Below are 24,969 nucleotides of genomic sequence, written 5' to 3'. Positions count from 1 at the left end.
ACTGAAAATAAAAGTAGTAGTGATGGAGAAGTGGGTGGTATATGGATGCTACTAAAATTGATTTAATCGTGTTGAGTATTCAGAAGACTGTCATATAATTAACAAATCGTATTTTAATTGTTAGCATATTAGTGATGATTATTTACTTAGCAAACTTCCTTCTTCCCTCTCCCAGTGGGGAAAAGAAACAGATCTGTAATGAGAGCAAGGTTGGGAACAGAAGAGCTAATTGCTCCTGATTAAATTGTGAAGTTGAAGGGTAGATGAAACTTTTCCAGTTTTGTGGTGTTTCAGGTGGCATCTCATTATCTTGGGACCCTGCTGATGTGTTTGGTGGATAGCTCAGAGGGTCTTTTTTGCTTATGGCATAAACTAAGGAATAATTTAGTGCAGAGTGTTCAATTTCAAGTCTTTTCCGGGTTAGTTTACTGGCTCTGAAACGAAGTCAATTTGTGTCCTTTTGCATATTTGAAGTTTTGGGCTTGTTTTGTGATTGCAATGTTGCTTAAGCCATCTCATCACACTGGGAAGATGGCTCTTACAGGTGAGCCATGACCGAAAGGCGTTAGATATGACACAGGGCATGCAGATGTGTGCGGTGCAGCTGGGCTGGCAGCCTGGTGCTGCTTCGGTGGGTGCAGGCAGGACATGCTACAGTAATGCATCTGCTGTCAGCATCGCCTTCCTGCTGCTCGGGGGGGGGGAACGGGGCTGTGCACATACTGGGTGTGAGCAGAACAGCATCGCCCTGTGGGGCGTAGTGGGGACAGCCTAGTTACCCTGAGGTAATTAATACAGGAGGCAATGTATCTCAGCTTCTCGGATTGCAAGTGGCTTGACACAACCTGTGCCTTAGGTGTCCCATCTTCATGACCGAGTTGAAGTTTGCAAACCAGGAGGAAGTGCTGCTTTATGTGTCGGTGTTCGTGCAGTGATGTGTGGCAGCGTGGCACTGAGCCTGTGTGCTTTATTTTTAAGGCTGAAATACCAGACTTTAAAAATATACACTTCAAAAATTAATGTAGAAATTTCACAGCTAAGTCATGCATATTGGAAAATGCGGTTTTGAAGGATGTATTTCAGCAACTAACTATGTTAAACTTCAGAAACCATTAGGGAAATTTGTGAAGTCCACGGTTGTGCGGTCTTGTACTGTTTTGCGGGGATGGAAACTGTTTTCAAAGGTACATGAAACTGCTTTCATACAACACTGCACGATCTAATTATATCTTTCTTGGAAGACTGCTAAGCACGTGTCCTCTGGCTCACGCGCCCTCTACTCTTTCTCTATTCCCACTCCCCTCCCTCCCCATGTCCCCAAAACCTTTGGCTTTGTGGCAGTAGTCAAAAGTAATTTCTTTGCTTTATTTTTCAAATGGTATGTTGCTCAGGCTATCGGTCATGTTTGTAGTTAAAGCAACCTGACAATTTCTGTGTATGTGACCTGGTGTTCACTGTTCACAAGTGATTTTCCTGGGCTGCAGCTTTCCTTGCCAGGTGTCTGCCAAGGTCAGAAATGGTTTACTGGTTTCTGAGAATGAAAAGTGCAGAAAATGTTGTTCCCCTGTAAGAAAAATGAGTTGGATAAGAAGCTGAACAAAACAAACCCTCGCATCTATTGAGTTAGCAAGCTCCAGTGTACAGGAATAGGGACCCCAGATGCGCTGGAAACAGGAAGGAGGCAGATGTTGAGCAAAAGGTGATACTCTGGTACCAACATTATCTCTTTTGCTACCTGGTAAAAGTTCTTGCAAACTTGGATGGTTATAAACCTCTGAAAATACCAGTGTGTACTTGCTCAGTAGAAAATTGTTTTAGAAGGATTTATCTTTAAGAGGTCCTAAGCACTCAAGGACTGGTCGAAGATTTTCAGCAAAAGCATCCACTTATGATAAAGCTGAAGAAAGTTAGATGTGCTCAGCACTTGGAGGTCTAGCATCATACAGAGAGGAAGTAGCTTAAAAGTCAGGTGTTGACTGTGTCATGGGTTGAGGCATTCCAGCATAGGTGGTGTAGGCTTCTTTGGCTGTTTAAAGAAAATAAACAACAAAACCTCTCAGTAGCTGGTTTGTTGTTTTTCTTGTCGTTTTTTTTTTAATGACTCTTCTGTTTTCCAGGTAAGTCCAGTTGTGTCCGATAAAAACATACGGAAAGACATACTTTGGAGAAGTTTGGTTCTGAATGTGGCTGGTCAAAGAAAGAGGAAATAATTCATTTTTATACCTTCTTCTCAAGTCTTCCAGGGTTATTTGATTTATTTTTTTTACTCTTCTTAAAGTCCCCATTTTGAAATGTGACCTTCTTGATACTTCCACCCAGCTGGTTGTACTAGTGGTCAAAAAATGCTAGGTGTTCTCAAGCACACTTAATTGACACTTAAAATACAGTTTAGGGAGTGCTTTGCACAGCTGTGATCTCAAAGGAGAGGCATCCTTACTCTGAACCTTGAAGGTTAAATCATTTAAATGCTCTGTTGTTGCCATGGCTGAGAGGGAGATACAGAGACACCCGTGGCAGTAAAAGCACCCCAACTTTAAGTGTTGTAGTTGGGCTGGCACATCCTCTGGGAGGCTTCTCCTGCAACCTCTTTAGTGTGGTTTAACTGCACCGCTATTTTCTATAGAGTTGAGCATCACACTATTTTCTGGAACTTGTACGCTTTCTTTAACATTAAAAATGCAGCCAGAGTGTCATCTTTGGCCGGGGTTGAGAAGGGGAGGACAGAAGCGTTGCCCTGTAGCAGCCTGGAGGGAAATTTTGGTACGGTGGTCTCCTGTGGCTGTGACTATGAGTACTACTCGGATAGTTTAGTACTGGGAAAAGGCATTAGTGGTAGGTATAGTATGGTAGAAGTGCTGACTTTTTTTGCTTTTCTATTTGGTTTTTTTTTTTCTGTAGTGTTTGTTCTGCTGACTTGGAGCTTTTCCTCCAGGAATAAGTACCTGGAGACTGTTTTGCTTTCTGTTACATATATTGTATGAAAAGCATAACTTTATTTTTTTTCATTATTTTATTCTTTTTAAGAACAACTTAGTGGCTTTTTAAAAAAAAAAACAAAACACTCTAAGAGAATCTGAAGGCATCATAAATTTAAACTCTCACTAGATGAGGTATTTATACAGAAGATGGATTCTAGTGCTGTGCGGGGAAAACTGACAGGGTTTGGTTATAAAAAGATGAAGCAGGAAGGAGAGGAACAAAGAAAGAAGAGGCTCAACACACACGGGCCTCAGTGACAAATGATAGATTCTTATTTTCATTTACTGGTCTTAAAATTGCCATCTAATGTGCAGGTGAGCTTGTGGCTTTTCCCAGGAGAGGTTTGGGGCTGCTGCGGTAAGCTGTGGCATGTGTGATATGTAGAGGCTGGGGCTCCCAAAGTGGGACCTTTTCTCTAGGGGTCGAGAGGCCACGTATGGTGTGTGGGGCACATTATGTGCCTCAGGACAGAGTTCGTGAGGGCCAGCCAGCAGCTGGGTGCTGCCTGGCTAGGGAAGAACTGAGGGTGCAGCTTTGTGCCTGGCTTAGGGTCTTCCAAGGCCGCAGTGCTGGTGACCCCCTGGTCTCCTCGTGCTGAAACCAAGGCAGAGAGTAGTTGCAGCAGAGCTACGATCCACTGCAGACTGTTTGGGGAAGGGTTTGCTTTCTTTCAGCAGCTATCTGGGCATCTGTCATTGGAAATGGACTACGAACCCACAGTGTGGGGAGAGGGTGTGCGTGTCCAGCTCCCCTCTCATAGGCTTTTTGGGCCAGGCTCCGGACCAGAGCATCTCTCCTCCTGTCTCTCTGCTCTTTTTAGGACAGAAGGGTCTGCCTTGCGCTTTTGCATGCAGTCAGGGTGAAGGCAGAACAAACCAAATCCTTGGTAGGCATCTTATTATGACCTTTTTGCAGTGGGTATTCAGTGTGCTTAGATGCCACAGACAGCATTATGGCCTCTGGAGGACAAGCGTTTTCGAGGCAGGAGCCCTTAATTGAGGCAGTTTGTGTTTGTAGTAACAAACATGCAGCAGACTTTACATTTGCAACTTTTATAACTTCAGTGCAAATACTGAGTCACTGCATGAGCCCTGTCCAGGTCTTCACCCCTTGTAAAGAAGTTACAGGATGGTTACTTTTTGGGTGCATTACCTTTTGCCAGATGTCTTCCTAAGCATCTCATGTTTCAAATAGTCCTCCATCTTGATGTGAAGCATAGTGACTCACAGCATGGGTGGTGACTCACTGATATCAATTAAACATTAGGATCCTAAAGGTGTGACTCCTTAAGCTTTGACAAAAAAATGCTGTCGCAACATGAAAAAAACACTTGCAATACATTGCACATCTGCATAGGTAGCGAATTCTCTACATTGCTGTACTGCTATGAAAAAAAGCTTTTGTTTTTTAAATGTTCCCTTTCCACCAGCGTATTTTATATACAGTTATTTTTGTTTCAGCATAACAGTACAGTCCTATTGGTTTAGTAAGTCACTTTATCAGATCTCTTGCATTAGGAGGATGGATGGAGGACAGAAAGACAGACAAAACCCAGGGACACAAAGAGAAATCCCAGGGAGCACTGTAAGTTTAGCAGCATCCTTCTTTCAGGCTGGGTGCTCTTAACTCCCAGGTGGGACACAGGGGAATTCAGCCAGAGCAGTTACAGGATTTAATGATCTCCCTGCTTGTAACAGATTAATCTACTTTTTGTAAGAGGTGGTGGAGGATTACTGTCTAGTTTCCAGCCAAAACAATCTCCCAGTGTAGATTTACTTGGAGTGCCACTTGAATTATCATCAGCGCTGCCCAGCCCAGCATTTTGTTCTGCAGGGACATGGAAACCTGTCACTCCTTTCTCTGTGGAGCAAACCTGAGTGTCGTGTTTGCAAGATGAAACTACTGGCACTTACAGCAGGACCTACCACGGCTCCAGGCACAGCCATGCCGTGTGGGCACATGTCGAATACGCTTTGCTCTGCCGAGCCCAGGTCTGTGTAAGGGGAGAGGCAGCACTGATGCTATATCATGGTTCCTGCTTTATTTCTAGCTATTCAAGGCTGAGGCTGCAGTCCTCTGCCTTTGGCTTTTCCATGGGGAAGGGAAGGGGGAGTGCAGGTCTCTGGCAAACCTGCACTTTCAGCATGATGAAGCCTTGCTGGCTTGCTCTGCTGCTGTGTTAAGATGGGTGGGGACGATACGCTAGCTATTAAATATGTATTTTGTCCTATTAATGTCATCTTTACCTGAGGCTGCTTTTGACTGCAGCATCCGTTTTTCTTTTGAGTCCTCTCCTTATTCTTCTGTCTCTTTGTGAGTCGAATGCCCTGGTGGCACCCACCACCGTCCTGCCGAATTTATTTTGGATAACTATTCACGGCGACCTCTCTCTGGTTTGTGACAGCTGCCAGAGGAGAAACCGGGGTATGCTTGAGCTCTTAGTACTGAGCAAGTAACTTAGGGTCGTGGCAGATTCTCTGGAAGTTTGTGCTAAAGCAGCTGTTGAAATATTTCACCATTTCCCTATTTACGAGTTCTGAGGGTTTTGGAGAGTGAGAGATTTGGGGAAGGTCAGGGGCTGCCTGCATCTGTCACCACCCATATTAGGCTGCCCTTGTGGGCTCGGGGGATCAGCTCCGACTTATGCTGGCCTGCAGAGCGAGTGCTTAACTGAGGGCAGGAAAGGGCCAGATGCAGGGTTTGCAAGGAAATACATGTTTTTATTTTCAGAGCAGCTGAGGAGTTGGGCAATACCCTTAAAAACAAACAATCAATGACTCACAGATAAGTTATCAAAAGGGGTGGGTGCATTTTAGGCACCACTGAAGGACACGCCGATAGATTGACTTTTCTTCTGTTTTTGAACTCTTACTCTGTGTGCCACTGTGCCAGAGTGGTTTGACATCTGTTGTCCTGGCCTGAAATTTCACAACAGCCCTTCATGGGATTTTGGCTCTTCCAACCATGAACCTTTACCTACGTGTAATCTGGTACTGCACATTCTCTGCCTGGGGCTCATGCAAGGGCCAGCTATCTTTGACTAGCAATAGTAAGCTGTGAAAATGAAAAGGCACCAGGAAATCTGTCTTTTCTTTTTGCACTTGGATGACATTACCGTTCCTCTGACAGCCATAAAATTAAAAATCAACAACTTGTAGAGATTGCCTTTAAAAAAGTGTTCTTGTATAAATATGACTATTTTTAATAAACTTAATTTATTCTCTACCAACAAAAACTATTTGTCAGTTTTAAGAAGCATGTACACCTTCTGGATTGTGAAAATAAACCCGGGGCATTTGAAAGCCTGCCTGGAGCTCAGATGTATCTCCCGATTTTTGTTTTGTTTGCGGCTTGTCTGGGCCGATATTTTACTTTGCTAACTGGAGATTGGTTCTATAATTGCAAATACGAGGAATTGCATTTCCCCCACTTGCTAAATAGTTCTAAAAAGTCAACATCTTTGGAGAGCAATTCTCACTGCCTTGCTGAGCTGTTTGCTGCAAATAATTCGTAGCTCTTTGGTGGAAAAAATACTTGCTCATACTACTTGCTTTTTGGTTCCTTAGTGCCTTCAGTCTGTAGGTTGGAGGATCAGACATGTATGTCCCAACTTCTACAAGTCAGTGCAGTGAGGAACTCAAAAATACATTTAACTAAAACAAAAAGCCTGAGCCTGAAAGCTGGCATGTTTCTTTTGGCCACAAAAGTGCTATACTTCTTGGTGAGATGGTATATTGTAGGGAGGATGTCTCCTGTGATGTTGAACCAGAGGGCTGCATCGGAGCTAGCCTTATTTGTGGAAGGGCTGTATGTCATGGAAATGCTCAAAAATGCAGCGCAGCAAATTGAACTCTTTTGAGGGAAGCTTTCTTTTGAAGTTGCATCCATGAAACTTCAGTTACTGGTGTCAGGAGGGCTGCTACTATTACATTAAATACAAACAGGCATTCTGCAAAATTTCAATTCTGGAGTATTTGACTCTCCAAAGTTAGCTGTACTTATTTTTCATGAAACGTGTATGGCTCCCATTACCATCAATATTTGAACACTTCACAAACCACGAACAAATATATCTTCCTACATTTATTCAAGGGTATAATAGTACTGTCCACACTTTACACATAAGAGATTAAGTTACATGTCTGAGGGCAATGAGGATGTTGGGCTAAAGCCAGAATGCAACCTTGTTCTCCTGAGGCTCAGTCTAATGCCTCAGAGAAAAATGTCTTGGAGTTTAGGGAAGCCTCACTAGAAACCTTGTTGTTCCCATCTTTCTCCTGGGAATGAGGCAGTGCCCTAACGTTGGGGTGCTTGAAATGGTCCATTTTCTCTTCTGTTGGACAGAAAGGGTAATTTCAGTATCAGGGATAGCTTTAGTGTGGAGGTTCAGCCCCTGTCTGATCTCTGAGCTGTCAAACGTTGCTGTGGGGGCTGCTGTCCCAAGGAGTCGCGCAGCTGCGCTGGGATCTCCAGGTGCCCTGTCCAGCTCCATGCCAGGACTTGTCCTGATGAGTCGTGCCATTAGTTAGTCTTCATCCCCTTCCAGCACCTGGGGAATCGGGATGCTTTTCTGAAAGCAAAGTCTTGACACTGTCTGTGGGAGGCTGGAGCTAATGGCCATCAGGGGTCTGTGGCAAAGCAGCTGCTTTTCACTGTGTTTCAAAGTGGCCCTGAGGAGGTCAATCAGAGAACTTGCTCTTAAATTGTCGGGCTTGCTGCTGGTGGGCTTCACGGGGCTCTGGTAGTAGGTGTCTGGGGCTGCTATGGTGAGATGCTTCAGCTACACCAGTACTGCCAATGTCTGATGGAGTTACACCCCTTAGTCTAAACTCATGTGGCCTGGAGAGGGGGAGACTTAAGTGTTGGATATTGTAATTTTATAATTAGGGTCTGATAAATCTCACTGAACTAAATGAGTCTTTATTTTGCTTCTTGGGGTCTTGGGTTTGACTTAAGGGGGAAAGCTTTCCTCTGTCACTTCCATGCACTCGTGCTAGGATTGAAATTTGGAAGAAGCTCTACGCTGATGTTAGTATGTTTAAACACATCTGAGAAACTAATTTATTTCAGTTTATCTGTCCTTTTTTTCTTCCAGTGGGATCTTGTTTGTGATTCTGCCTGGAAAGTCCACATTGCTAAATTCTCCCTACTGGTAGGATTAATCTTTGGCCACTTAATAACAGGATGTATAGCTGACTGGTAAGTGAAAAATCTTTTAATGCAATGTAATTATAAATAAATAACGATATTAAATATTGTCTTGATTTTCTTCTACTTTATATTCATGAAGAACCTTTGCATAATGATTTTTCGGGTTCTGAAAGAAGCATGATGAATAAGCAGTTTAAAACTGTGTGTTAATTTCTTGAACTGAGTAATTTATATCAAGGTAAATAACATAAATAAACTATTTGATAGTTGGTTTAGTTATTTCCCACTGACACAATTTATTACAGCTGTAACACTAGTACAGAATTAAGTATTTTCTAATTATATAAGTAAAGCCTTTAGTTTAGGATTTTCTTTTTTTAAGCAAGAGATAGGGCCAGAAGAAATTGGAAGCGGCATTGATTTAACTGAATACAAGACTAATGTAATGTCAACCTTGTGCTTACACAGTATCTCTTGGTGGGTAGAAGGCTGTTTTTTTGCAAACCTTTCCATTGTTCTATTTTTAAAGTTCTTCTTAAGCAAACATCTTGATGTAGTGTTAAAGAATTGCTGACTTATGTGCTGTTAATATTGGGGTATTAAATTTAAAAGCATAGAGTGCAATTCTTTAAATTGCAATAGTGAAAACATTATTGGATACCCCAGTTATGCTGTGAATTCAGCTTTTATTTAAAGAAAGAGTCTTGTAGTGTAAAAGAGGGGAAAAAAAAATTAAAGGCATGACTCACGTGATTTCAATGGAAACTTGCAGCATCTGAAACAATAGCTCTATGATGCTGTCCCAGTCATTTCAGTGACTTCCAGCACAGTTGCCAATGTTGGTGCTTTAAATGGCCACAAGTTAACCCTTTTGCCATTCATTAAATGAGAAAGGAAGAAGAAGAGTTGCCTATTAGGGAAATCTTACAAAGCCTCAGCAACTCACCAGTCAGTTGGGAGAGAAAAGGCCCCCTGCAGCTGTGCAGTCATTTGGCTCAAGCGTTCGTAGCAAAATTGCGTCTTAATTCTTGAATAGTCACTGAAAGTTTTTATGCAAGTGAGGAATCATGATTTTTCAGTGAAGTAGGGAACATGCATGATGAAATACAGTTGACTTTGATTAAAATACCAAAGTAAAACGGGCTCTAACAACGCGTAGAAAGTATACTAGGGAAATGAATGAGGGATCTTGCTCTGCTTTCCTAAAAAGGAATCAGTGTGAAGAAAGCAGACTTATTCCCAAGTTAGGAAAATGCTGCTATAATTGACAAATAAGTCACAAATAAGTGAACAACTCATTGCCTAAGGCACTGGCTTCGAGAGAGAATTGCAGTAAGCAGGTTTAATAGCTCTCTGCCACCAAAAGGAGCATCCTGCTCTTCCATCCATTTCTGTCCCCAGTGTGTACTTTGTGCTGCCACGTGTGCTTGTTGGACCCCTCTGCAAGCTGCTTAGCTGAGCTAATGCAGCATAAAATTAGCCTGATATAAAAATGAGGTATTTTTCTCTTTTTTTTTTTTCCTAGTGAGTTTAGGCGAGCTTAATGAGTATCTGGTTTCCAGCTGTGGTGCAAAGGAGAAAAAGGGTAACTTGGTGGCTGGAGGGAACAGTGACCCCCATGCCCTTTCATGGGTGTCCAGAAAGGACATGGTTTTCTGCCACCAAAGCCGGTCCTCCTGCTCCTCTTCAGTCCCCATCCTTGCTATCTGATGTAACTGACCCATCAGGGGTCCTGCGCTGGACAGTCTTTTTGTCATTTAGCAGTAGCATTTGGGGCTGGTAAAAGAAGACCTAAATGGGATTTACTTTGCTATTTAATCATAAATTGAGTTTCCATTAAGGCAGGGGTGTGTGTGGAGAGATGGATACAAAGGGGTTTGTACCTGTAAAAAGAGAAAAAGAAGAAAAAAAGAATGTCGGTCCCAAGCAAGAGCAGGGGAGATTAAACAGAGTAATGCATAAAAGTGTTACAAACTTTCAAAATCTGTTTTCATTTCATTTATATACCACTCTCCAGTTTAGACAAGTAGAAGATGCTTTGGATTTTTTGTACTGTTAGGGTTTGGGGCTTTGCTTTTCCTTTTTGAAAGATGGCTTTTAAAGCTGTACATGGCAAAGGCATAAAGTGTATTAAGGTCATTTGCTAGGTAAACAGAGTAGTCCATATTGAAAATACAGTAGGTGTGCACACTGGGATAGCTCTGTGTGGAAAATCTATAGGAAGAAGGTCTGTAAACATGTTCGACACTGAAGACCGACTGTGTCCAATGCCTGAATAAGTTACTTGTTCAACAGACAGAGTACTGCTGGCAATTTTGCCTGCTCTGGACAGAGACTGTTGAGGTGTCTGTGGAAGGCTTTCTTCTGGAGCAGGTGGGCTTGGTGTTCATGTAGCATCAAGACACAAGGTCTCTGCCTCTCATTGCCCAATACTGCCCCTGCTTTGCACCTGCTCTGGTGCTTTTTGGAACCTTTGTGCCGATTCAAGTCCCAAAACCAAGACAAAACCTGCAAAGAACAGCATGGGAAGAGCAATTTGATTGGCTGCAAGAGCAAAGCTTAGTCTTTTCAGGGTGGCAAGGTACATGCATAGGAGCATGGGAGGAGCAGGTCTTGTCCTCAAACCATTCACTCTACCCCTGTGGTGCAACTCTGAGGATGTTAGGAATATCTTTTTGATGCATCTGTGTATCGCACTGTGTGGATTGCAGGTTCTTCAAAAGCCTGGGGTTGCTTGTATCCCTAGTTATTTACCTGTGCAGACAGCATTTAGCATTTGATCTAGATAATAGTATGCAGTGTAGGCTGAGACTTTTGTGGCACAGAAATCTCTCTCTGGAATAGTTTGGATGGCAGCAGATAGCATCCCAGGGCTGTTTTACCAGGGAGATTGTGTATGGTTTAATTTCTCACAAGCATTTCCATGTACCGTTAGATAATTCTGTCTACATATAAAAAGCTTTTTTTTTTTTATGCTCTAAGACAACCATCCTGTCAAAACACTGCTGGATCACCAAATATATGGCTGATAGTTGCACTGGAGCTTTGATTTTTGAGGAATGTGCTGCGTGCGTTGGTGAGGAAGGAGACTAGTTTTGTGTCATGGGAGGAGATGCTGGTGATGCCTCCTACTGGGGGGCTTATCTGGCCTCAGTTGGCTTTCATAGGCCCAGGAGGGTCTTGGATTTCCTGATTCTTCATTAGCAGCAACTATTCATTTGCATAACTTGTATAACGGTAGAAGAAATTCTACATCCTAATGATGGATAACCTTCAGTACAGAGGATGGGAGGAGGGGAAGAAGGGAACTGAAGTATGCTAAGCATGAGGTCTTTTTCAATCAACATCAGGGAATGGCAGGTCAGGCTTGTGATGAGAATTAAGTTCCTAATTCTGAGTGTTTGCATAATGCTTTTCATCTACAAAACCCTTCCACAAATAGTAATTAGTATGAATTACAGCTTGGCAATTACAAAAATAGGGCTGCAAAAGTCTGCGCAGATCGCTGATAATACAAACTTCATAGTTTCTTTTCTGTATTCAAGGTTTCATATGAGGTACTTCCCCTCCCTGCCTAAGTGCTTTGTGTTCCATAAATATAAAATCTGAAGCACACACAGCAGTAGCTGCCCCGTGTCCAGCATGTTCCCAGTGCATTGCATGTCACTGAGGCAGTGATGTTGTGTTCCCACCCTCAGCTCAACAGCAGCTCATCTTCTGGTGGGCTGGGTTTGCACGCTGATTGAGAACAGTCTGCTTTGACCTTGCTGTCTTCAGTTTGCACGTTGGTACATTCTGTTTTAAAAACATTGAATGGTTAATGCCAACAAGTTAAATTTTTGAGGTGCCCCACAGGTGCCTACAGGTGAAAAAAAATAGTAAACCTGTCCTCATGCAAGGAGCCTTCTTAGGTGTGACTTTAAAAAAGTGTGAATGATGACACACATACCGGTGCACTCTTCCAGTTCCCAGAAAAGAAAAAAAAATTATAACGATGTCTCCTTTTCAGCCCTTCACCCTGTGTATTATTGATCTTGTTCCATTTTAAGTAAAGCAAAATCCAAAGTTCTAATTGTGAATGCATATGTATAAAATATACTTTACAGCTGCTGGTAACAATCTGCTGAAATAATTGAATAGAAACAATTCAGCATGTGAAACTGGACTAAGTTGTGAGATTTAAATGCTCTTTATTGTGCTGACATTCAACCTGATGACTGGCTTGCAGCTGACAGACTGCTTTGAATGGGTCTGTGAAAACTGCCTACGAAAAGCACGTTCATATATTCTTTGTGGAAACGGCATATGGAGCTGACTAAAGGGATCCTCAGTTCCACTGGAAAACTTGTGGGAGGTGACAAGTTGAAAAATTTTGGAAATCTCCACATAATTATCCAATTCTTGCTTAAAAATAGCCATGTGCTCTGGTGCTTCGTATCATTCTCCTTGCACAGGAAGAGGGGGGGAAAGGGGAATTATAAACACTAAGCATATGAGTAAGAGATGTAAAAATCTCATGTTCCTTTGACATAAGAGCCAAACTCTGCAGCACATGCCCCCACATTCAGTGGCAGCGTAACTCTTCCTCCTTGTCAGCACTGCACCAACACGTGCAACTACAGGTTGCAGCTGCGAAGCCTGCCTGCAAAGGAGGACTGCAAATCCTCATGCCCCTGCTGCCAGTAATCATTTTTGGAGCGGTTTCTTCCTTACCCTCCAGTCGGGCTGGTTTCGTGCGTCTCTGCAGCTGCTGTGGAGATACAAGGTGGAGGGACGTGGAGCTCACAGTTTTTCTGTGAGCGTTACTATCGGCTTTCTAAAGCTCAGTGAAGTGACATGAGCCCTGTTTTGCGCTCGGGCCATGTTTGTAAGGCTTGCCCTCAACAACGAGGCCAAGAAAAGTAGTTTTTTGAGACAGCTCTTCTTGCAGGTGAGGCTGAAAAGCACGTGTCTCTTGCGAAGAGGAGACCTCTGCAGTAAGCTCTGTGGCTGTAGACTATAAAGAAACAGCAATATACCATGCCATATAACATATAATACCATCCACTCTCTCGTGCTACCACAGAAAGCTCTGAGAAGCTGCTTTTAGTCTCCAAGGGACTTGTTTATGGCCTTACAGTAGTTCCTAGATGTTTCCTTGTTCATCTTTGGTGTTTTGAAAATGATGGTTAAATCAAGCAGTAACACAATGTGCTGCCCGTGCTTAATCCCATCTGAAATGAACTTGTCAATGCAAAACTGGCTGAGGAATCTGGGTTTTAGAAAGCAGAAAAAAAATGAGAAGAATGGAACAAGCATTAAAATGGGTGGCAATATTTGGAAGGGATTGCATGATTTGTTCCCCTCTTTGCCGGTTGTAATGATCTAGCGTTATGTCCATCCTGGCTTTTAACACTGTTTCTCCATACTTCCTTATTTTTAGGGTTGGTCGACGGCCTATACTGCTCTTCTCTGTCATATTCATTTTGATATTTGGACTGACTGTGGCACTCTCAGTGAACGTGACCATGTTCAGCACACTCAGGTTTTTTGAGGGGTTTTGCCTGGCTGGAATAGTCCTCTCCCTGTACGCACTGCGTGAGTATGCCTTCATCACCCATCCTAATGTGTCTTTATCAAGTACGTGGTTTGCTGTTCTCTGGCTTCCTGCTTTCGTCCAAACAGATCAAACCAGAATCGTACGAACTGAAAAAGCCTTAGCCTGAGTTTTGGTAAGGAGGTAGGGATTTTGTAGCTGTCTCTTTGCGTTGCTACAGAGCAGTCTATGAAGCTGTTTGAGAGCTCATTTTAAAGAGTTATAAGCTGTTTTGGGTTTGCTTGTTGTTATTTAAACCTAGAAGTCATCTGTGTGATAGCCATAATGTGTAATGGGAGTGGATTTCACCTTGCGGTATTGAGCTCAGTAGGAGACTCCCCACTTTTGCTGTCTCTAGCAGCACGTATTCTGGCACATTTTCAGAAATTCCTCTGTTACTTGCAGCAAGAGATCCCGTGTTCCTGCCTCAGGATTGTAAAGTACAGCAAAAATACGTGCGAAGAGCCTGAAGTCCTTTATCAAGGTTTTTTGTTGGTGGTGGTTCTGTTGTTGTTGTCTTTTTTTTTTTCCTGTTTCACAGGGGAAAAAAAATAACTGAGAGAAACTTGAGGGAAAGCTTGTAAGAAATGTCTACATGCTCATACCTGGGGTGACTGGTAGACTTGTAGCCAAAACATTTGAAAACCCCTTTTGGAGGCCTTGCCTTCGGAGAGTACATGCATGATGCCACCAGCCTAATGTGTGTCCCTTGGATATGCTCCAGAGAGCTGTCTGCTTCTGCTTCCTTGGCTGTTTGTAATTAACAGGTAGTACCACACCAACCGAGGAAAACACAAAATTTCCCCCTCTTTATTATAGCTCTGGAAAAGTATTATCTAACTATATCCTGGAAGTTGCTGTACAGATCTTCATAAATTTTTATTTACTTCCTATCATAGATGGTATCTAACCCATCAAGATTTAGCACAGTATCCTTACTCCGCATGGAGTGTTTCATAGTATTAAGTTCCACAGTTTTGGGTTGGTTTTTTTTTTTGTCTGCAACAAGGGGAAAGAATCCTGACTAGAGCATACAAGAGTTTGTTCTGTATTGCACTTCTTTGTTATAGCTGATATGGTACCCAAGATAAGTATTTTTTTCTTTTCTTGCCTTTGGTCATGTAATCTCTAGTGAGAATTTTTCACCAAAAACCAAAACTACCACTGAAGACACTACACTTTTATTGGGAAGTGTTTTAACCCGTGTGGTTCCTGTGGGAGGGGGCTTCAGCCATTACCAATATGACATTCAGCTGGAAATTAGGCTTGTTGGGATTTTTCACAGCCCAATGCAGCAGTTTTTCTTGGTTGGTGGGGTTTTTTTTTTAACTTTTTAAGAGAGTCATTGCAACTGAAGATTTTCATGGGGAAATGCCATCTAAGTAAAAGTTTCTTTATGGACCTTTTGAGATCAGAGCAAGAGAGTGCGTGTGTCACCTTAGATCAGACAACAGCTTGCCAACCAAGGCTTTCATTCAGCAAATGGGAGATCCTGGTTAGTTCGTGCTCCTGCTTGATGCAGAGTGAGGATTTGAGTCCGATATCCTCCCCCCCCCCCCCCCCCAATAATTGAAGTGTTTGCTATAACCACTGCTGTCTGGATAGACAGTGCATGAATAGAGCTAGTAGGTGTTGGGAAAGACCTGTGTGAAATTAGCTGCAGCCTGAACATCAGTGTACTTCTATGGAAGTGAGAAAATGTGAAAGATGCAGCACCTGCACCTCTGGTAAATCTTCTGACCTTCTGGCTGGGGAGGTGAGGGGAGTGGGTTTTTCTTTATTAAGTATTTTCATTTAAACAAACCAAAAAAAGTTATCATCTTGGTGTAGAGTAGTGGGAGAGGATTAATCCCTAAAGTCTTAAGAGAATAGGAGTAACAGGGTTTTTTGTTTGTGGTGGTGGTAGTTTTGATTTTAGTACTCATAATCTGTTAGGCTTCCTATCAATTTCGATCTACTATCTTTCCCTTTCTGCTGGAGTCCGCTGTCGCACTCTTTTGTGGAGTCACCTTCTGTTTCATAGCCCCTCTTCCCTTTCTCTTAATGGCCTTGATTTCTTCCCCTGGAGCTTTGTTGCCCCTGAATTCCCAGCTGGCTGCCCTGAGCAGAACAATAGAAAGTGGAAAGTTTGATCTACTAGACACAGTTATTAGCTGAAGTTTTCAAAGCTATGGTGCAGAAGCGAACTGTATAGGCTTGCATAGCCTGCAAAGGTAATTAGCCTACCACAGGGATCCTTTTACACCGTGTTGAGCTTGCTAGTTGTGCTTGGATTTATGGCCTGCCTAAGGGAAATTGTAAGTAACAGTCCTGGATGCTTTGGGAGTGGGAAGAGCACCGAAGTGCTGTCTTTAAAACGCAGAGCTGCCAAGGTTGAGTTGCCCTCACCATTCAAACCGCACTATTCTTAATAGCCTAATGCTGTTTTCCTACCTGTCTGCCCTAAGGTGCAGAGTGAGCCTGGGGACGAGCCTTGCCTTCTGTGGAGGGACAACACGGAGCCTGAGCCGCCTGTGCTCCTCTGCAGGCTTTGCTCAGTGTTGTAGTGAGCTACCTTCTTGTGGCCTCCAAGTACAGCCTCTTGCCTGGAGCTGCTTGGGACTTGTCTAAAGAAACCACTTTTGGATGTTGATTTGTTAAACTGAAGAGTTTTCCTGCAGCTGCTCTAGTTTTGTTGGAAAAGGTGTTTCAGGTGGAATTTCTAGTGAACTCGCAGGAAGAGACAGGCTTTGTGTGAGTGATGATGCTTGCTGCGAAGGAGGGAAGCAGAGGAGAAATGAACCTGGGGCTTTCTCCTCCCGGGTGCTGCAGGTCATTGCATCATCTAGGAGAATGAAAGGCAGTTAATCCTTTTCCACTGAACAAACACATGCAGCTTTGAAAGGCTTTTGTTACATGCTGATGTGGAGGCAGGGAGCTTCTGCTGCCTTCCAGATGTGGTTTCCTGCCTGGTACCAACCTTCAGTGGGTTCCTGTGCTCCTGGGCAGCTGGCACATGTCCTGTGTGGTGATGCACCAGCAAGGTCCTCAGGAAGGTCTCCCCAGGAGTGCAAAGTGGCTCCCAATATGCCATGCTCGGCAGTCACCTGATGCACAGAGCTGGAGCTGCCTGCTGTGATATGCTGATTAGGTCCCCTGCTATGTTTGCTGAGCAGATTTCTGTGGAAATGGGCTGCCCCTTGTTGGAGGAGGGTGCTGGGGCCGGAGGCAATATCTCCTGGAGAGAGAAATGGTGGAGGGATGCTAAGGAGCACTCTGGCTGCAGTGGTTGGAGGGGATGTATGGCCTGCCCAGCAGTTAAATGTAGGAAAGAGTGTAGATTGTGGGGCTGCAGGAGGACAGGTTGTTTAAGAAAAAGCAGGGGAAAAGCTATTTTTTCTGAGGGTGTCTTTTCTTCCAGTATTTGTTGCTGTGTGCACGTCCAGAGAGGAAGGACAGGCGTCCTGCACCTGCTGGCTCAGCACAGTTGGATGCACGGTGCCGTAGCCTGCTGCTCAGCTGAAGAAGAGGAGGTTTGAAGTTTACCCATTTGGGGTGGAAAGCCCTAAGCCAGTCCTGCGAGTTTACCTCGGACAGGCCGAGAGGGAGAGGAAGAGGTGTGGGAGCCCTTACCAGGGACATGTGTGCCTGAGTAATGCCTCAGCTGGTGTCTGTGGACTCATACAGCAGGCGAGGTGTGCCACTCTTACTGCAAATAGCTCTGCTTGCTGGTTGCAACTCATGTGGGACAAAGTACACTCAGCAAATGTGGAAGTCATGGGAGAAAGCAAATTTGATTATCTCAAGGGTGGGGAGGGTGTTGCTTCTGGGTCACTTTAGTCTCACTGGGGCATTGCCTTTGCCGTGACCACGGGGCAGCCTTTTCCTGTGTGCTTGTGCAGAAGGCCAGATGCTGCGGCTGACTCAGCATGGGTCCCTTCCTTAAGGCTCGCTTTCACGAGCTGGCGTGAGCTGATGCAAGAGCTCTCATGGCTGAGGGCAGGAGTTCCCCCTCCTCATTCTCCCCCTCTCCTCTCACGTGCTGCTGCCCAAGCCACACTGGTGCCAGCGCCTGCCTGAGCCCTCTGCAAGGGAAGCCATCCACCTTCCCTCTGGAGAAGACCAAGTGTGCTGTTGTCAGTGGGATGTGCGCTCTGATCTTGTCTCCTCCTCCTTTGGGAGATCTTCTGCTGGGCATCGCGTCCCCTGTGCTGCCTGAGCCTGGAGGATAGAGTGGGAGCGTGGCCCCACACCGGGCAGGGCCAGTTGAATGAAGGGAAGCAAGGATTCCCTTCCAGCTGATCACTTCCTATCTGTCTCCTCCCTGATGTCCCTACTTTTGTCACATTCTGGAGTGAAAGCTAGGATGATGGTATTAATTAAACTATTTAAGGGGGAGGAGAGGAGGGGAAGAGTTGTATTTTTCTGGCAAATGCTCCTGGCAGGTTTAACGAACCTCCCGTTAAAGTGCTGTGTGCCATCGCTAATGACTATACCTGAGCTCGGACAGCACAAGCCACACAGCACAAGCCACGGCGCGGATTTGCACACAATTGCAGGCTGTTCAGCAGTTTCATGGGTGACTGAACTACAGATTATGCTGCAAAATTAGGAAGTCTAGACTTGAACGAACCAGTAAATAGGCTCTGGAAATAGCTTTGCTGAAAGGGAGACATCTTCTCGGGTTGGAGCGAGGAAGCAGGGGTGCCCCTCTGATTCATAGTAGCAGGATGAGTAGGCACGTTGTTTCTCTTTCATTGTTAGGAGAAAAAAGGTAGAAATGCTGTTGAAAACCATAGGTTGTGTTTCAAAAGCCTGGAGAAGCTTGGCAAAGGCTTCCAGACTGGTTAAGATGTGCAGCTGTGATGTATCTTTCTCATTTATAGCTAGGTCAATCTAACCTGTTACTCCTGTAAATTACACAGGCACTGATCTGAGAGAGGCTACATGTGGCTTCTTAAGATTTTTTTTTTTTTAACATGTATCCTGGAAAGCTAGAGCAGCATGCTAGAAAGCTTGCTCCAGGCTGAAGAATGAGCAAGTGCCAAAGCAGAGCATGGAAGCCTCTGAGTGTTGGGCTGTAGTGATGTCAGATTTGTAAAATAATTTTGCTTCCAGTCAGGTGTCAATATAAAGGGTGAGATTTATCTCTCTCTCTCTTCCCCACCCCTCCCCCCCTTCTCCTCCCAGAATTGTATAGGCTTTGAGATCCTGGAGCATCCCAAGTTTATAATTCCCACCTCTCTTGGAGTTTGAATGGTCTGAACAATATAATTGCTTGATTTTATTCTGTCTTCCTCTCCTGACTGTTCAGTAGCAAGCGTGGCCTTGGCTAGGCAAGGCAGGTGAAACACTGAAAACCGCAGGCTCTGCAGTTATTCTGTGTAATCTGAACCGGCTCAATAAATAACTCTGCAAAGCATTCCCAAATCGGAGGATGTGGAAAACATCTGACTCCTTTCCAGTGCATTGACATGTGCCTTAGCTCTGCAGTAACGTGCAGTTCTCTCCACTGACAGGTCTGTGATAAGATCAAGGTTGTTAAGCCACCTACCTTCTGTTTATGTAACCAGCCTTTCCTTGCTCTGAGTCACTTGATGCAGATCTAGTAGGAGTGATCATAGAGGGATCCACTGAACGAAAATCTTACTGGATCACCCTAAAATGACCATTAATTGTTAAATGATACAGAAGTGCTTTGTTTAAAGAGCAGCCCCAGGCTGTTCTAACATTGAGATGGGATGGGAGTTTCTGGAAACAGCACCTCTGCATTTTTAATAGCTTTGTGCAAGAACTGTTAAAAAAAAAAACCAGTATGCAGTAAGAGCACTCCAGCTGCTCAAAAAAAGGAACGTGCATGCCTTTTATCAAATGCCTGGGGGCTCAATTTATGCAAGAGTGGAAAAGGTTATTGGAATTACAGTACTCTCCTTATAAGTATAAATCTTCCTTGCTCTACGTTGCTTCCTTCAGTACAATCAAATTACGACTCCTCATATAATCTGTTGGCCTCTTTCTCCTCAGTACTTCCTCTGAATTTCCTTCCCTTTTCTGATGGTCAGAGTGTGTATGGGCTCTTCTAGGGACACAGTGTCTGCCATTAGGGCATGGGCTGTCATCCTTATTTTAACCCCTACAAACTGTATTTTGGAGCAGAGGTGCCCTTGAAGCATTGCTAACATATTGTCCCGAACCCTGGAAAAACTGTACCATTTGAGGCAGCCTGTTTGAAATGAATTTATACAAAGTCTTAAAGTATGCCGAAGGGGAATAAAAGGAGGATCTTTCTAAAGCTCCTTGGGAGGTTAGGAGATGTTTGGTTAATGCAGAAATTGCAGCAGGATCTAGTTTTAATCAGTTTTTCCATTTCAGTTGCTGAAAATCTTGTGTGTTTTCAATATGACAAAAAGCCCAAGGAATTAATTTTATTTGAGGTACTTTTTGTATGACTGGTCAATTGGGAATGCAATTAAGACGCAACACTGCAGTTGTTATAGTTGTGATGATGACAATCAGATGAGATTAGAGTACACTTGCAATTTCCCCAGCTCAAAACACAGCTTGCATTTACCATTTAAAGTGTCTTTTAATTGTTCCAAACCAGCTCCAGCAGTTTGGGTATGCTCAGTATGCAAAATCTTACCTTCTGTCATGCAAATACTTGTAACTGTAACTGTTCAGGATTGTAATGACACTTTTAGGGATTTTTTTTTTTAATTTTTTTTTGTCTGAGCAATGTCAGACAGACTCATAGGTCTGCTCATCCCTGTTGTGCAGCTAAGAGCTCGCTACCGCTAAAAGGAAATGAGAGGGGCTCCTCTCTTCCCCTTCCAAATTCCTTGGCATTGTCTCAGCTGCTCATACAAGCATGGCTTCAAACTATAAGGGAGTGTTTAAGATGGGTGTATAGTTAAATCCAGAAAGCTGCCTTCCACTTGCAACTCTTTGACTCAGCTAAAGTGGTGTTAGAGCCTTACTGTAAGAGTAAATTGTGAAGTGTCTGTTCCCCCTGCTGCTTTCCCCCCCCCCCCCCCGGTTGTAAGACAGCTAAATGGCTTTTCCTTGCTATATAGATCCAAGCTAGTGTTCAGCGTTCTGGAGGGTTGCTGGTAGCAAAAGCTTCACATAATGCGTGTGCATGCATCCGTGCAAACCCTGTCCAAAGTGACTGATGCCGCCGTCAGGACATGGGTGGTCTGTATCTCGCAGAGTCCTTCGGCTGCTGTGCGCCAAGGCAGGGCCCCTGCCAGCCTCCCTCCTGAGAGCAGGTCCCAGTAGTACTGCCAAGAAGTCCTCCCGGCTGGAGGATAGCGCTCCACCACAGTTGTCAGGTCTGCTCCTTCTCACCAGCAAATTAAAGCCTTCCCACTATGCCATGCCCAGTGCCTGAGCTCCAACTACTCTGCTTATTTTGGCTGGGAAATGGTTATGTACTTTGCAGTTACAAGGGTTTGATAGTGCAGAAATATTGTAGCACTGGTGTATGTCTGATATTGTTGCGGGTTTATGGTTAATCTCATACTTCCATGATCTGAGAGGTATGTTGTGGTTTTTTTTTTTCTCTGAGAAATGCAAGTGGTTCAGAGACAGGGATGTGAAAGCTCTGTCAGTTGTGGGTTTTTTTAATTTTTTATTTTTTCCTAGCAGGAAACTGAATTTGTTGCAGAAAGCATCAGAGAGAAGTCGTACATACAAAGCCTATTCTGCTAAGTCTGTTGGCTTACTGAGTTTTAGCTATCCTGTTCCTCGGCTGTGTCCTTACACTTGGCAGAACTTGAAAACTGGGTGGGCTAGTGTTGGAAATGAGATGGGCAGCAACGAGCTCAGGAGCTGCCTTTAAGGTAGTCAGCATACAGGGCTGGATTTTTTTCCCCAGCTGCTTCTTCCAGTGAGGCACAGGCGTAGTTGTACGCGCGTTTCTCTTGTGTGCGTGTTAACTTTGTGCTGCAAAAGGAAGCACACATAGGTTCATAAATCACCTATGAATGAATAGTGCTTTACTTCCCTTTCCTGCCTGTCCCTACAGGTTAGCTCATCACGAAAATGCAAGCCAAATTATTGTTGCACCAGGATGTGCATAGAGGAAAAACCACGTGTATGAGGAAGGTGAATTTAGAAGTAATCTGTAGTGACGTAAATATTCAAGTCCAGCAACACATGTCAGCACACAAATTCACATAAATATTTATGTGCCTTTCAAGAGGAACCGTAATTTAACAAGGCTAGCCAAATTTCCATCCCCAGTCATGCGGACGTGACTCCTATTTTCTCGCTTACAAATAACATAACCCTGTGGGATTTTTACTAGTTCAAGTTAATTAAATTTCACTCAAAGCATGAAATTTGCAGGCAGCGCTCGTTGCAGTATTTCTACAAATGCATATTATTTAGTCAGATACAATAAAAAGTTCACTTTTGTTTTAATTCTTCATTTTATTTGTTGCCAGTCTGCATAATTTAATCATACATGCTGTACCAGTGCTCATATCACTCATTTTTCTTTTTTGAAGAAAACTGCTCAATGTTGCATTGCAGATTAATTTGTTTATAAGTCATATGCTGCAATTACTGACGGACCTAAAAGTATGAGCTATGTTTTTGTCGTTTGAGAACATCTGGTCCATTCTTAAATGAATTGTACATACACTTACGTAGTTTTTAGAGATAAGTTGAGATATAAGGGCTTGTTAGTATCTTGAAAACTTGTTTGCTCACATTCTTTGAATTCTGGTTATGGTATGAATTGTTAGAGAAGAAATCAGTTTACTGAAGTCTAATGAATGATGTGCAAATCTTTGCAAGCACTACTCCAGTTTTGCATGTATGAGCTGTATGTCTGCTTATATTCAGTAAGGTATCTTTCAACTGTAGATAATCTTGAATTTAGGCTTGGTAATAAAACAGGTGGTATCTTAGAGAAAAAGGGTGTTTGAAGAAGGCTCCGTGGCTTGGAAATGTAGCTGTCCCTTGATGAACAGTGTCTGTGCTGAACTGTGGGAGGGAGCATGGTCCAGTATTTGCATCAGAAGTTCTGGATCCATGTTCCTGCACCTCTCTGGGTGATTTCCCCAGCTCCTGGATGCCCCAGCATCTCTCTCTAACTGGATTGTGTTTGGAGGAATTCAGGGCAGACTAACCATTCTTGTGGCTTCTCGTTTCAGCTTTCTGTCCTATTCCTGTGGCAGAGATCACCCTCTTGTAGAGCAAACTGTTAGCTCGTACGCTGATGCCTCAGTCCTCTCCCATACAGTCAGGCATTTAAGTGCAAATACATCTCCATCACTGGCTTACCTCACACATTCAATATATTAGGTTAAGGACACGCATTTCATTCTGCTGCTATTTATTCTCCGAGGAGAATAATCTCTGGCAGAAGCAGCTGCGGAGCGCAATGTTTGCATGTGCCTCGGCCAGCCGAGGACATGAGAAGTGCCTCGGTGCAGTGGAAGAGGGCAAGCTCTGCTGGAGCGCAGTGCGCTGTAATTAATGATTCTGTTAAAAATGCAGACTGGAAGACATATGTGCACCGGTACTAAAGCATAGGTAGGTTACCTTGTGCCACCTGTTATCCAAACACTTGAGACTAATTCCCTGGAGAAATGAGGAGGGTATTTTCTCCATGAAGCGTTCAGTTCAATAGATATTTAAGCACATGGACCAGGGATCGTTGTCTAAAATAAATAAATGAATGAATCCCTAGAGTTTTCTGCTTGATGTGAAACTGCTGTCCAGAAGGAACAAAGTCCTGCTCTGTCAGCTCTTCAAGGGCCTCTTCCAGTTCCAGTGCTGCTTCCACCCTGATTTCAGTCCTGTACTGGTAGGCACTGTAGCTGTCTCCTGGATATAGAGCGCGCAGTTTACAGCTTTGTAAGAGAAGTCAGAAGAAAGAAAATAACAAAAACCACACAAAAAGCAGAATCAATAATGTGGTGAGGCAAAAAGCAATATAAGGGAAGAAATGTTTTTTTATTATAGCAAACAAAAATGGATTGAAGGCAGGGAGAAAAAACAAGAGCAACTTAAAAAGATTGTATGATGGTAGAAGTAGTTTATGTGGTGAAATTGCAGCCAGCGTTGCTAATAAAATCCTATTTGTTTCATTTATAGCTTTGACTTTGAAATGGGGGGTTTTGCCTAGAACTTGACCGACTTGTTTTTCAAGGCACAAAACGAAATCTGTGTTTCTAGGAAGCCTGAGGAAAATTAATTAAAGAGCTTTTGAATTATAGATCCATTAAAAATGACTCTGCTTTGAAAGTTAAATAAATAAAGCTGTCGGTGTTAGTCATCTATTGGAAAAAATGGCTTCTCTTGTATCTGTACAGTAGAGAAACCCAATTACTGCCCTACAATGCTTTGGAATTTGGGCAAGAGAAGCTTTGATGATATCAACCTTGACTCTACCCATATGAGTCTTTTCAGATGTCATGTGTGAGTTTAGAGTTGTGAATCAGCCTGAAGTGTTGTCCCATCCTGCTTATTTTTTTTTCTTTAATGTCTATGCTAAGTCTGGAAGAAAATACGCAAAGGTCAATCTGCATCTTGTAAACTTTTAACCTGATGGATTTGACTTTTTCAGGAGACAAACTTCACCCTTTTAGACTGAGTGTTGTATTTCAATAAAATAAGTATTCATGCAGGTGCCTTTCCTCCTTCCTGACCTTTTCTTTAATGGTGGTCTCTGGCTGAGTGTAGGTGCTTTGTGTGGGTCTAGGGTCAGTAACATGTGGCAAAGCAGAGAAAAAGAATAGCCGATGCATGACCCAAAGAGGGAAAACAAAGAAAAGAATATGCAATATGTACCACAGATGCCTCTTCTCTCTTGCTGCTGATAAGAAAGAATGTGACAGATATTTTTCTAAAATAAGAAATCTGTTCCTATCCAATGAAGAATAATAGCAGCGATTAAAGATTTCATATCCTAGTTATTCTGGAAACAAAACCACAGCCAGACAAAGCTGGCGGTGTGTTGTGCTAGCTTGTGTGAATCCAAGTAGCACTGCCGTCTCGGTGCTGTACTTTGCTGGGATCCTGGCTGGGAGTTTTCAGTGCCTAGTGGGACTTGCACTGGAGATACTAGTGCTTTTTCCTGCCAGGACAGTTTTGTGTATGACTTCTGTTCTGATTAGGAAACATTTATTTACCCATAGTCTCTGTCCCTCCTTCAGGCCACCGATGCATGTCCTGCTTGCCCAGTGCCACTCAGCTGCAAGCCAATAGTTGCAGCGTGGCTCTGCTCACAGCAGCGCAGTGCAGATGAAATACCTCACAGAAGCGGACTTCTT

At 43.5% G+C, this 24,969-nt stretch overlaps 1 protein-coding gene across 1 annotated transcript in view; it reads left to right on the top strand.

The window, feature by feature from the left end:
* The window catches only part of SLC22A23 (solute carrier family 22 member 23), a 114,447-nt gene that overhangs the window by 9,907 nt on the left and 79,571 nt on the right, over window positions 1-24,969 (top strand). The window contains 2 exon segments of the mRNA XM_050891679.1: window positions 8,075-8,178; window positions 13,553-13,707. Of these exon segments, the coding sequence (XP_050747636.1) occupies window positions 8,075-8,178; window positions 13,553-13,707 (259 nt within the window).

Source organism: Gymnogyps californianus, chromosome 2, assembly GCF_018139145.2.
Source record: "Gymnogyps californianus isolate 813 chromosome 2, ASM1813914v2, whole genome shotgun sequence".
NCBI classification, from domain to species: Eukaryota; Metazoa; Chordata; class Aves; order Accipitriformes; family Cathartidae; genus Gymnogyps; species Gymnogyps californianus.
Note: the sequence above shows the minus strand (reverse complement) of the source record. Positions and strands in the feature narration are given on the sequence as shown.